The following is a 12,299-nucleotide window of genomic DNA, read 5'->3' as shown; positions in this document are numbered from 1 at the left end:
TACTTGAAATGAGCTGGACCCTGCACAGGGCAAACAGCATGATGCACAGGAAACCAGGGGCCGTTCCACCATCAAAACTATGCGCATCTTTTTTGGCTAGATCGGATGATCTTGTACCAACTGTGACTTTTGTGTATTTCACGCTGGCGCATTCCTGTCTGCAGGTGCTCGTGAAAGAACTAAAGTACATTGAGAAGCCTTTTGAGTGGGCATATGAGGGACTAGCCCCTCTCCTATTGAGGGATGTGCTGGAAGCAAAGAAGGGCTTCAGCTTTTCACTGGCCATACTCTTCAGCTGCATTGCGAGACGGCTGGGCATCTGCCTCACTCCGGTGCCCGTCTCTCAAATAGGTGAATTTTTGCACCTCGGCATCTATGCTAACCTCTACAGTGTTATGGGCTTTGCATGTATACCTGGCTCTGCCACCGTATTGTCAACATGGTGAGTGAATTATTGGATGCAGATACTGGAATGGGGCAGTCAATTGCGGGACCAGACTTGAGCAGATGGCTATTGCGCCATGACGGTGCGTGCTCACTTTGGTTTTGCGCACTTGTTGGTGTGTTCCAAACCTGCACTTCCACTAGGAATGCCGGCCTAAACGCCGCCTGCATGCAGGTATGGTGAGTGATGCACAGACCGTGGGTGGAATGCAGCCGTTTGGGACAAAGCAGAGATTGCCTCGCTTGGGGTCATGGTATTGGGACCCTGTGAAGGGTGACATCCGCAGTACTGGGGAAGTTCGGCAGCAGTTCCCAAAAGTGGTATGCGCCCTGGGGAGCATCTTACACTTGTCTTGGCTTACATCACGCTCTTTTCCTATTCAATGGAATATCGTTAATCTGGTCTGAAGAGTACCTTACTCGCAGGGAAACATTGCTGGCAAAGGAGCAGTGCTTACAATCTGGACTGAGATGCTGCGATTGGCTGTGGTGGCGCACCAGCGGAGAGGGGACAGCGATGCAGTGGCGCACTGTCTGCACCAGTTGCTTGCCCTGGACCTAACAGATCCTGGCTGGGACGCAATGTTGAAATCTTGACATTCTGCGGAATTCTTCCCGCATGCACCTGTGCAATTCAGTTGTGATGCATTGCAATGCTTGATGAGCCGGATGGACCTCTTGAGGGCAGACTTCTTGCTTGCCAGTTTGGTGCACACGACTTGAAAAGTTACTGGTTACTTGGAATATGTGATTGGTGATCAGCTGGGCCACTTGAAGGTTGATTCCACTGACATATCTTAAGAGAGCTGCATATCTCACAAGATTTTTAGGATCTCTTCCTGCAAAAATTTGTATATCGAGAAATCTCAAGGCATGCATACTACAGGGCAGTAGGCTTTTCTGTTGAGGAGAACCTAGGTAATCTTAGATCAAGCATGCATCACTTAATATTACAAGACAGTGGATTACAGAGGACTGCTCAACGCAAATTTGAAGCATTACTTATTGGATACAGTTTGATCAAAGGGCACTCTGCCAAGTGGTTCAAAGGTTTTAGGCGATACGTGCATTATACACAAAGCTCAAGTTTTTGCTTTGCACCTCATACATGGCTGCCTCATATGTGGGGGCAGGTTGCCCAACTGATACTTGTGGACCTGCAGTCAAGACATTCCTTGCCATTATGACCCCCCATGGCTCAGTCATAATACAGTAGAGGGTGTCATGCCCTCAGTCAAACCATACCTGTACATACCCTCATTGTCCACAATAGGACTCTACAAGCATTGCTTTTATGGTAGTCAATCTTGAGATGTGCACGACATCCAACACAAGAGCCATGCTGAAGCCTTGGCAACTCCCAGATTTTATTGTACAAAGTGTGCAAAAGCTGCAAGTGAAGAGCGACTTGGTACAGTTCTTCACCTGGCATGCATTGCACTGCTGCCTTCCGTCGGCTCTTGAAGCTTTATATTCTGTCAGTTAGAAGTCCAAAAATGTACAGTTTCTATCACAGATACTTCGATCTGGAAAGCGCATTGCAATATTAGACAGCTTGCTTGTCACACGTAGCAACTATGTTGAATATACAGGGCTCTGCATGCATTTCTTGAATTGCCAGCCTTTCAGCTGTCCTTCTAAGTGGGCCTCACTACTGCAATTGATTTCCCCGCAAGCCTGGCTCGCGCCCAGCGCTGCTGTAGAGCAGTTGCTACCACGTTTCCATGCAGCTGCCAACTTGTGGGGTCAGGCCTGGAACAGCGTGAGCCCTGCCAGGTGCCCGTTCTTCAGGGCCTCAAAGGCAACGCCGCGGTAGCCATATACCAGGGTCGGACCGAAGGGGTTTGACGCAAAGCCCCTGGAGTGAATCGTGGCCCTGCCGCCGTCCCCGAGCACCTGCTGCACCTCGTCCCAGGTGCTGTCCGCAGTGATGGTCGGCCCTCTGCTGGCACCTGCCTGTGGCTCTGGCATCTGCTGCTCACTGCGCTTGCTGGAGGGTGTTACCAGTGCCCCGCCGCTACCGGCACTGTCTCGGCGCCCGGTGAGTAGCTGCGGGTAAGCTACGAGCTGAGGAGATTCCCTTGGGCCGGCCTTGGCGCCATCGGCACTTGCCCTGCAGTGTGGGGGCGCGTGAGATGCGGTGCTCTGGTCCGATGAGGGCCCCAGGCCGACCCAGCACTGGTCGCCGGTAGAAGGTGCGGTTGGCGTCGCATCGGCCGCCGCGCCGTCTGCGGCCGGGCCGGCCCCGTCCGGGGAGATGAGCGAGGGGTCCCACTCGCAGTCAAAGTCCCAGCCGTCGTGCGAGTCCCCTGCCGCCTCAACCGGCACAGTTGCCCTGGCCTGCAACACACCCATGCACCTGTCAAGAGGAGATACTGGACGCAACAGATCGTTTGTGTGTCACTTGCACCTTGTTTACATGTCTCTTTGGCAGCTTACCGTGGCAGTGACGGTAGGTATTTTACTGACCCCCCCCTTTGTTTTCACGTGTTCTATGCAGATTATCACTGGGAGAAACCATGACAGACCCCTCCTTTTGGCGTTTCAAAAGGCTCTTCACTCAGGAGGACAGCAGGTGGAGGATTAAAAATAAATACAACGCTCAATGGGTTAGCAGAGTGCTACCTGCAACCCAGAAGTCAATGCGGTGTCCTCTGACAGCAAGTCCGGCACAGGAGTTGCTGGAATTGTCGGCGTTCCCTTCTGGCAAATTGGCAAGCTGGCTGTCTCAGGCCCAGCGTCGTTGGCAGGCACAGGGCTGTCGGAGGGCTGCTGTGGCTGCTGCGGCGGTGACAGCGATCCGCTGCCAAAAAGGTCAGTGCCTAATGTGGACAGTTGCGTCCAGAAGGACCCATCCTGCTGGTCCTTCTGCTGGCCCGCCTGCCCTGCTCTATCGCTGCCTCGCTCCTGCATGCGCGCCACACCTTCAGTCAATCCTCTTTCACAACTGAACAAGCAGAGCTAGGTGTCACAGTAGTATCTCCCAGTGATGCCATAGCACCCACAGCCATGGTCAAACAAGTTGATGTCCAAAGAAGTGTGTCTTCAATTGCTATGGGCATCTGTCACACCTGGGCAGCGGTCTCTGGCTCCAGCAGAGGGTGTATGCCAAAGAGGGAGGAGCTGCCAGCACTGTAGGAGCCTGAAGGCTCGCGGCTGCTGATGGTCAGGTCAGTGTTGCTGCTGCTGCCCCACCCATTTATGCCCGCATGCCCATTCCCTGTGCCCACGCAAGTTTTCACCCACGATGTCCAGCAATTCAAGCAGAATATGAGGAATAGTAATGCTGCAGACAAGAAAGATAATCACACAATCCAGTTGATAACACGTGAAGCTGCATGCAATGGCATCAGAATAATAGAAATATTTAGTGGCACACTGCTATGTGGGAGGATGCGTTGGCAATCACCCAGAGGCTCTAGAAGCGGTGCCGAGGTGTCTGGGAAGACGAGCGTGAAATTGCATTTGGCGTACACGTTGAAGTCAGGGTGACCAGGCACGTTTGTGTGCAGCACAAATTTCCTGACTGTGTGCGTCTTCCCACTGAAGAGAATGTCAAGGCCCCTGCAACCAATAACACAGCGTCTCCATGCTATGGCTGCAGAGCTTTCATCAGAAGTGCTCTGCTTGCTTGATGCCCGTGAAAGGATGATTAGCTTTGCCACGCACTCAACACTCCAATTGATAGTTCAAAATATTAATGATGTCATCACCTGCTGTGGTAACTGTAGAAATAATCAGCCCCCGTCACAGGAGCCTGCTTCATGTGAATTAGCATTGTGTCCATTCTTTTCGCCGAGGTGCCCGAGGGAGGGCCCAGCTCTGACCAAATATCCTGCCCACAACAGACATTTAGTCAAGATCTGATTCCTGGTCTGAATTTCTGGTGCCCTCATACTGCGTAGTTTAGGCACCGAGTTTGGTTTGGTTTCAGGCAATGACAAGCCGCGCACCTGTGGCGAATCGCCAAAGCGTACTGTCTGGCCCCCACGTCTAAAATGCAGTCCTTGCCTCAAGCGCGCCTCCACAACCTCGAAGTAGAGGCTGTCTGCTGGCAGCGGGGGCGGCGCAGCCATTGTTATTAGTTGTGCCGTTGCTGCAACAACAGCACACGCCCTTTTCAAACAACCTGCTGCAATCCGTACAACAGCGCTGGCCATGGACTCAAGAGCATACCATGATGCAACGTGTACAGTGCCTTGCGGCTTAGGAGGGTGCAAGCAAAGCGACAGTACCTTCGGCTGCTGCATGCACGCAGATTCGCGCAGCGAGGGGCGTGCTGCCATCGGGAAATTCCAGTGGGAGCTCGATGTGGCTCTCGCTGCAGCGCTCAGCATGCTGCTCTGGGATGGGGAACAGGAAGACAACCCCAGGGTAGTGGAGCGAGTACATCCTGTTGTGCTCGTCATATTCCCCGGGATATGTGGGCCCAAATATGTCGTAGACCCGGACAAATGTGGACGGGTGAGAGGCACCTCCCGTGACAGCCTTGCCATATTTGACCTGCATGCATTCAAGGCTTTGCTTGGCAATTCCCAATTCCTCACCCATCTCCATCCCACCCAGCTTTTCTCTGCTGTCTCTTGTGTTGCTGCACAAAGAAGGATCGCTCCACAAGAGGTGAGCTTGCCTGGAGTCTTGAGACGTCATAGACTTCCACCAGCCTTAGCCGCTGGCTCCGAGGCTCAAAGCGCAGGTGCATTCCATGCTCAGGAAAGTTGATCACGATGTCCTGATCGAACAATGCCTGGAAAGAGCACGTCAACTTGTGTTCGGAGTGCAAAGGTTTTGGGGCTTCTGGTCAAAAGCAAATTTAAGGGGTGACACGACAGCTTCCAACGACTGCTCACCTGAGTTGCGTACTTGACTTCCACGCAAGAGAAGTCACTTCTCTTCTTCCTGATCAGATTTACCGCTTCATAAAGGGGCATGCCTGGATAGCGCAAAGACTTGACTTCAGTACGATACCGAGAGGAGAAATCTGTGAACAAGACTTCTTGATGAACAACCTGGTCATAAAATGTCTTCCTTAGAACCCCCTTGCAGAGCTCGGTGATGTGCCACAACGAGGTATGCATGAGGGATAATCCTGGCCATGACGCGCACCAAGGGTGAAATTCCCCAAGCCCTGGCCAGGGAAGAGCTCAAGAGTGAGCAACATATTTCCTGGAGTCACATCCCAACTGCAGGCAGGGCCAGGTTGGTTTGACCAAGCTTGTGAAATTGAGATCGTATCAATCTGTCCGAATGTGTATTTCGCCGTGATTCGCCTGGCGCAGCATGCTTTGCCTGTCTTGATCTGGCGAAACCTCCAAGTCTCGGAGACTACGCTCCGACACACTTGATCCATAGGAAATTATGAGATCGGAACACATTAAGTTTTAATATGCCTAGATGTGCAACTGGTGTGAAATTCAGTCTGGAAGATAACGTTGTTGGACTCTACTTGATCTCACTGTTCTACAGAAACTGGAATAGTTGCTAGCGACTTGCTACTATTCTCTGATCATACCAATGTCGGACTTATGAAAGCTCTTTTATCAAATAGGGGTGCACTGTCGAACATTCTGAAGAAGGCGTCCTGGCTTGGTGGGCCACAAGATCAAGGTGTTCTACGTGCTCTCAATCAAAGACCACGAACACGACCACCATTCAGCACCAAAGGCCTGACCTTCGCAAGCTCCTTTGTCAAGCGGGCATTTACGTACAAATGCACCGAGTGTGGCGAGCAGTCCCCACAGTGGAAGGGGAGGTGTCCCTCATGCTCGGGTTGGAACACGTGAGTCTCACTCCCTGATGTCGACTCCCTTGATAGTGATTACTGTTCATTCAGGAGCTTTCACTGCATCGAGTCCAGTGCATCTCACGTATTTTCCTGGGCTGAGATTCATCAGGTGACCTTGCAGGCTTGAGAAGGCGGAGGTCCTCAGGGAGACAGCAAAGAGCAGTGGCGGCGGAGGGGGTGGAGGTGCGGTTGCAGCTGCAGCAGCCGCTGCTGTGCGCCCTCTAGGAGAGCGGATCCGCAACGCAGCGCCCACCATCAGCAGACCCCGAACTGGCTGGGTGTCCAGCGTCAGCCAAAGTGCGAACCTCATCTTCCATGCCAGCCCTTGAAATTCTTGAGGGTGTCCTGTGTCTTACTTGTATTGTCCGTTCCATCGGCCCCATATGCATTTTTATGGGTTGTGAGAGCCATTGAAACCCCTCGTTGGCCTTGCTCTGATGCGCAAGCGCATTCGGCTGAGATGCCAGGTTCTCCTGATTTGAGCAGGCGGAATAGATTGGCGTTTGAGAGACCTATAGGGACTGGCAAGTAGGATTGACAAGGCACATTGCTGATCAAAGAAAGTGCTGTGAAGGGCCGCAGAGACTGAGCGAGGTGGGCAGGAATGGGTATGGAAGCCAGTGGAGGATACCTCTCCGGGGAGCAAATGGCGCAGAGCTGGCACGGGTTCTCGGGGGCGGCGTCGTGCCTGGCAGCCTCACTCTCGTGGGAGGAGACCCAGGTGTCGGGTGAGCAACCTCGCTGTGTTTCTCGCAACTCGGAGAGACCCTCTCAAATTGGTAAAACATTTTGTTAATTTCTCTAGTTTTCTGGGCATGGTGCATAAAATTGCTACACTCATTCTTTGACATGTCCATCGGGACAATCTGTTCAAAATGAAGATATCTTGCTTGGATGATCTTCTGGACAATGGCGTCTCAGTATCTTCTCTCATTGACGTTTGAAATGATTTCGAACAGGAAGAGCACCCTGCTGCTTCAAGTGGCAGCAATGCTGGGGCCGGAGCCCGCAATTGGCGGGTCAGATGAGGAGGACGCAGATGAGGAGGGCCCTCCACCGGCAGGCGAGGCGGTGCTGTACGTCTCTGCAGAGGAGAGCGTGGAACAGGTGCAACATTTGCTTATTTGCACACTGGATGACGCTAGCCTTGATGAGCTGCCTTGTCCTCATACAGGCATCCAGATGGCAATGTGAAAAAGGCATCGAGGGCCAATGTTCACTGTCTCACCACCCCCTGCTGACAATCTGCCAGGGACTCTGATCAGCTTTCAGCCACTTCTTTACTTTTAAGATCAGTTTATTTAGAGTCTTCTGCCATGTGATTAGCAGGAGGCGGTAAGAGCGCCCTCTCCTGAGAATATAATGCGAGGTTGTGCATGCTTGCAGGTGGGCAGCAGGGCGGAGCGTATGGGGCTGCGGGGGGCGAAGCACCTGTTTCTCTACAGCGCAACACGGCTGGTGGAAGTTCTGCAGGAGATCGTGGCCATGCAGCCGCGCGCGGTCATCATCGACTCCATACAGACCGTGTACCTCGATGATGTCACCGGCTCTGCTGGCAGCGTCAGCCAGGTGCCATTGCATTCCTCTCTGTGCCTCAACCAGAAGTACCTTTGCATCCTTAAAACAGTCCTTCCGCTATCCGTTGTTGGCAGGTTGTAGGAGGATGAGGTGCTTATACTGCAGGTCTCTGCCCCAGCTCTAACCATATATTGAGGTGCAAAGCAGGGCTGAGCGGCAGCATTGTGATTTGCGTATTGCAGGTGAGGGAGTGTGCAACAGCGCTGCTGCATGTGGCGAAGCGGCAGGGCGTCCCGGTCTTCCTGGTCGGCCACGTCACCAAGGTGAGCTCCCTTCATCTGATCTCCATGTCCTGTTGTTAATACCATACATCGCAGTGGCATGCAGGAGGACACATGCAGAAAGAGTCTTCGATGCAGGCTTGAAGAGGCTTCGCGAGGCCATGCAAGGGCTGTTCCTAGGTGTGGACGTGTCTTGTGAAGACAGGCGTGCTACGGGGGTGCAGGCTGGCGACATAGCGGGCCCGCGCGTGCTGGAGCACATAGTGGACACGGTGGTGTACATGGAGGGCGAGCGCCACCAAGCCTTCCGCCTCGTCAGGGGCATCAAGAACCGCTACGGGCCCACTGACGAGGTCCGTACACATTGCTCCTATCGGCGTCTTGCTTAATAGAAGCTTTTTTTTTCTATGCTGCCAAGACTGACGCTTTTGCTGTGGGGAAGTACTTGTAGCGCCAGAAGGCATTCCTTGCATGCTATAGAAGCCTTGAGCCTTCTGGCTGCCAAGGGCTGCCTGTCACCGTCGGTGTGACTGTCCTCAGCTGTTTTGCTCCAATTGTGCAACTTGAAAGGCACACAGGCGGGTTTGCAGCTTTGCGAATTTGTGTAATTTGATTTGTCTGTTGAAGCATGCAAGTCACTGCAGGAATGTAAGAGCAATGTTGCTTAGGAATTCGTGCACCTTTATTTTCAAGACCGCATCTTGGCTCTGACGCAGACGCATGCGCGCAGGTGGGTGTGTTTCAGATGGAGGAGAGCGGGCTGCAGGCAGTGGCCAACCCAAGCGCGCTGTTTCTGAGTGATCGCCAGATGGCGCGCAATGCCAGCTCAGCGGTGACTGTGGCCATGGAGGGAACGCGGCCGCTGCTCATGGAGGTCCAGGCACTCACCTCACCCGTGCACCAGGTTAGCTTCCGCTTAGTAATACTAAATCATTACTAATAAGGTTTGTTGGCACAAGGATAGCATTGGCGTATTAGCCTTGTGTATCAGCCAGATTGGACTCTGCAATTCTCAACAAAAAGCTTGCCAGAAAAGGCGTTGCCGGCAGAGTGCAGGATCCCTGAAGTGTCTCCAGTGGGTCTCTATGTAACCTCTTTATTCTCTTGGTCAGAGGCCTCTGCTGAAAGGCTTTGCTGCAGCCCAGAGGATCTGCCTCCACCTTGCCTGCGAGGCAATCTAATCATTACTTACAATTTCCTGCATGCACAGGGGCAGGGGCCGCCTCTGCGCATGCCAAACGGCATCCACCGCAACCGGCTGAGCCTCATCATGGCAGTGCTGACTAAGCATGTGCGGCTGCGGCTGCACTCCGTGGACTGCCACACCAACGTTGTGGGGGGCCTCACCCTCACAGAGCCTGCCACCGACCTAGCTGTCGCTCTCGCCGTCGCATCCTCCTACTTCGAGCGCCCCATCGCGCAGAACATTGCTGTCATCGGCGAGATTGGTGCGCGCATGCTGATATACTCCCTATTTGTTGCATGTATCAGGTACCACACACTTGAGCGGTTGGGTGGTGAACGCTGTGTATGTGTCTCAGTGCTGCTTCATTGCTTGAATTGTCTGCTGCACGGCCAGTGATTACTGCCTGTCACTTGCTGCTACGCACAGCTTACAGCCTTCCAATGATCCCTACTCTGGGGTGATCTTGGAATGCTTTGCGGTAATTGTACAGTGCAGATAAATTGGAGCTGCATGGATCAAAAAGTAGTATGTTTCTAAAGGGAAGTGGCCCTGTGCAGGGCTGGGAGGCGAGCTGCGGCCGGCGAATCACATAGAGCGGCGAGTGGTGGAGGCGGCCAAATTGGGCTTCACCACTGTCATAGTCCCTGCGACTCGCGCACCAACTGCCACTGGGAGGCTGGCTGGGGTGAATATAATTCCATGCAGGACCATCAAGGATGCCCTGGAGGCTGCCTTGGGGCCCTCTGTGACCCAGAACCGGGCACCCCATTTTGAGCAACAGGAAGAGGAGGAAAATGGCTTCCTGGGATGATTTTCAGAGTGTCTTGTCTGTGAGCAGAGGCTGGCTGTATGTGAAAAAGAGGATATGAGGCCATGAGACGATGAAGAAATGAATAGATTTCTCCAGAAAGAAAGGGTGGGCCTGAAAGGAACGCCTCTAAACACGTCCTGCGAACTATGAGTCTTGGACTCGAAGTATCGTCTCATTTGAGCTTGGTCTGAATGATCAGATAGAAATTGCACTGAGATAAATGCACGCTAACTATCATTATAGACAAAATGGCGTTGGTGCGAAGTAGCAGATCGCTGGGACGTGGCCCAGATCAGACCAGTTGTTTGCACCAGTATACTTCTATCAAACGAAGATGGATTCATCAGACATGCTGTATCGCGAGGGTTTCATCGCAAAATTCAGCACAGGAATACAGACTGTGTCGAGCCCGGCAAGACAACCATCGACCACGTAGACAGCACATCTACACCTATAAACCTGCGAGAAGGCGCAGAGGATCTGGCAGGTCATCATTCACAGCTGTAACATCATCACAACTCGACACTACATCAGGCTCTGATGCAAAGGTACGTCTCGTCGCAGCTTTGAGACAAGTTTCTATCTCAGGACTGAGCTGTACCTGCTTGCTTGTTTCACATGCTGCTTCAGGAAATGTATGTTCACAGGGGGAGAACAGGGAGAACATTTTGCCAGAGCAGCAACTAGACACCAATGTGTGGGCCTACAAGCCCTTTTGGTAAGTCCCAGTGTGAGCAGACTTCCTTACATCCTCTGGGTGTGCTGCAAGCTCAACATGGCCATGAGGGAGGGGTCTGACTATTTCATGGGTATCAGGTGCCAGCCTTGGACAATTTTGGGCACTGGAGCGGCATTAACTGCTTTCGCAAACCTGGTGTCCCATGGATCTGTGCTCTGGACGCTTGTCGTGGGCATCCCAATCAGCGCATGGTGGTTTCTGTTCCTAGTTGTGTACCCAGCCCAGTATAGAGAATATGTAGAGGAGCAGCGAAGCTTCCAACAGCTTGATGAAGACTAGTTGGCGAGGAATTGGCCACATCTTGATCACCTGCTTCATATGATCATCATGATGCATCAAGGCATAGCGCTATTTGCTAGCAAGATTTGTACTTTGAATTCACCTGAGGGGAATGTGCCTTGCTCAGCTGCAAACTGTTGCCTGAATACTTTAATAGTCAGTTGTTTAGCAGAATTATTTAAATGTCCTGCATGGCTGTGGCTGCTGACTTGGCGAAGCCATGCTGCCGTACTCCCCAGAGACATGAGCCAGAAATGTAGGGGCAGATACAACCATCAGTGATGGTTTATTTGGAATGTTGCATATGCCTTCAATCTTGTCAGAAGATTCTTGTGCAATCCCAATAGCCGTCAGATTGGATGATGAGGTAATTGGAGACTTTCAGCAGATGCACAATGATGTCATGCCATATGGTGAGTCACATTCGATGTCTTGAGATCGAGCTTCATGGTTAGGTCAATTGCTTAAGATTGCAAATTCTGCCCTTCATTCTTCAGTGTTCCTGTGACGGAACCCTGATCGAGGCAAAGGATTTGCAATGTTGGAAAAATTGCAGACCAGACCAGTAGGGCAGCTGCATCTGCACAAAAGAGGTGTCCAGATTATAGTCCTGCCCCTGCCTATATGACGCTTCGCAAGCTCTTAGATTGCTGGATTATTGGTTGCGGCAGATGCTGGCTCTTGTAAGAATGCAGAATCGGATCAGAGTGGACATCAATGAATAATGCCTGGCAACTGGCCGCCGTCAAATTAACCAGTGGAGCAGGACGACAGCGGTATATCTCGATTTCCGCCCACAACCTTAAGTACCACTAGTGTGAAAGAGATCTGAAAGAAGAGTGAGGACCCATGCGGGGCGTGGACAGCAAAGTAGTATGCTGGTGGCGGCCCTTTGCACAGCGGCTACACAAACATGATCCCTGAGTTGTACATTTTGTGCCTTGAAGGCGCTGGTGCAACACTGTAGCGCCTAAAATCGTGCATAGATGGATGCAAACATGCATATACTGCCCTGTATAGTAAAGGGAACCAGGCCATTGCAGCAAGGACTCAAGGCACCTTACTAGCTGCCAAGTCTGTTTGGCACGCAAGCAGTGTTAGTTGGCATGGCCTTGCTAGTAGAGCGACAAGGCAGCGAAGAGATCTTTAGCAATTTGCAGGGTCTGAATGATTCTTCAGTGTAGTACTTCATAGCACAGACGCGTAGTCTACATACAGCACTCTGGCTCAGCATGTCTGGGGTCTAGTAGAAAGCC

At 52.2% G+C, this 12,299-nt stretch overlaps 3 protein-coding genes across 3 annotated transcripts; 2 read left to right on the top strand and 1 right to left on the bottom strand.

Moving 5' to 3' along the window:
- Nucleotides 1-2,190: 2,190 nt before the first annotated feature.
- Nucleotides 2,191-5,605, bottom strand: COCSUDRAFT_20632 (UPF0183-domain-containing protein; the record flags this gene model as incomplete). The annotated part of the gene is made up of 8 exons (XM_005643085.1): nucleotides 2,191-2,421; nucleotides 3,894-4,008; nucleotides 4,158-4,279; nucleotides 4,398-4,540; nucleotides 4,680-4,932; nucleotides 5,060-5,191; nucleotides 5,295-5,377; nucleotides 5,551-5,605. 8 exons carry the CDS (start codon nucleotides 5,603-5,605, stop codon nucleotides 2,191-2,193), a joined length of 1,134 nt encoding a protein of 377 aa, XP_005643142.1.
- A 198-nt stretch (nucleotides 5,606-5,803) lies between these two features.
- Nucleotides 5,804-10,025, top strand: COCSUDRAFT_31716 (DNA repair protein rada; the record flags this gene model as incomplete). Its single annotated transcript, XM_005643084.1, has 10 exons — nucleotides 5,804-6,223; nucleotides 6,351-6,526; nucleotides 6,804-6,957; nucleotides 7,189-7,336; nucleotides 7,616-7,798; nucleotides 7,990-8,070; nucleotides 8,253-8,381; nucleotides 8,759-8,932; nucleotides 9,245-9,476; nucleotides 9,772-10,025. Exons 1-10 carry the CDS (start codon nucleotides 5,970-5,972, stop codon nucleotides 10,023-10,025), a joined length of 1,785 nt encoding a protein of 594 aa, XP_005643141.1. The 5' UTR covers nucleotides 5,804-5,969.
- A 194-nt stretch (nucleotides 10,026-10,219) lies between these two features.
- COCSUDRAFT_26336 (hypothetical protein) lies at nucleotides 10,220-11,744 on the top strand. Its single transcript, XM_005643083.1, has 3 exons — nucleotides 10,220-10,573; nucleotides 10,673-10,743; nucleotides 10,842-11,744. The coding sequence occupies exons 1-3, from the start codon at nucleotides 10,274-10,276 to the stop codon at nucleotides 11,041-11,043; spliced, it is 573 nt and encodes a 190-aa protein (XP_005643140.1). The 5' UTR covers nucleotides 10,220-10,273; the 3' UTR covers nucleotides 11,044-11,744.
- The last annotated feature ends 555 nt before the right edge of the window (nucleotides 11,745-12,299 follow it).

This window comes from Coccomyxa subellipsoidea (assembly GCF_000258705.1).
Source record: "Coccomyxa subellipsoidea C-169, whole genome shotgun sequence".
Classification (NCBI taxonomy): domain Eukaryota; kingdom Viridiplantae; phylum Chlorophyta; class Trebouxiophyceae; family Coccomyxaceae; genus Coccomyxa; species Coccomyxa subellipsoidea.
The sequence above is the reverse complement of the archived record's forward strand: the minus strand, read 5'-3'. Positions and strand labels throughout refer to the sequence as shown.

Bases quoted from the DNA above. Each gene is read 5' to 3' on its own strand.
- COCSUDRAFT_26336 (XM_005643083.1), top strand. From the start codon at position 10,274: ATGGCGTTGGTGCGAAGTAGCAGATCGCTGGGACGTGGCCCAGATCAG. The intron at 10,574-10,672 runs GTACGTCTCGTC...GTATGTTCACAG, and splicing joins CATCAGGCTCTGATGCAAAG to GGGGAGAACAGGGAGAACAT. The intron at 10,744-10,841 runs GTAAGTCCCAGT...CATGGGTATCAG, and splicing joins TGGGCCTACAAGCCCTTTTG to GTGCCAGCCTTGGACAATTT.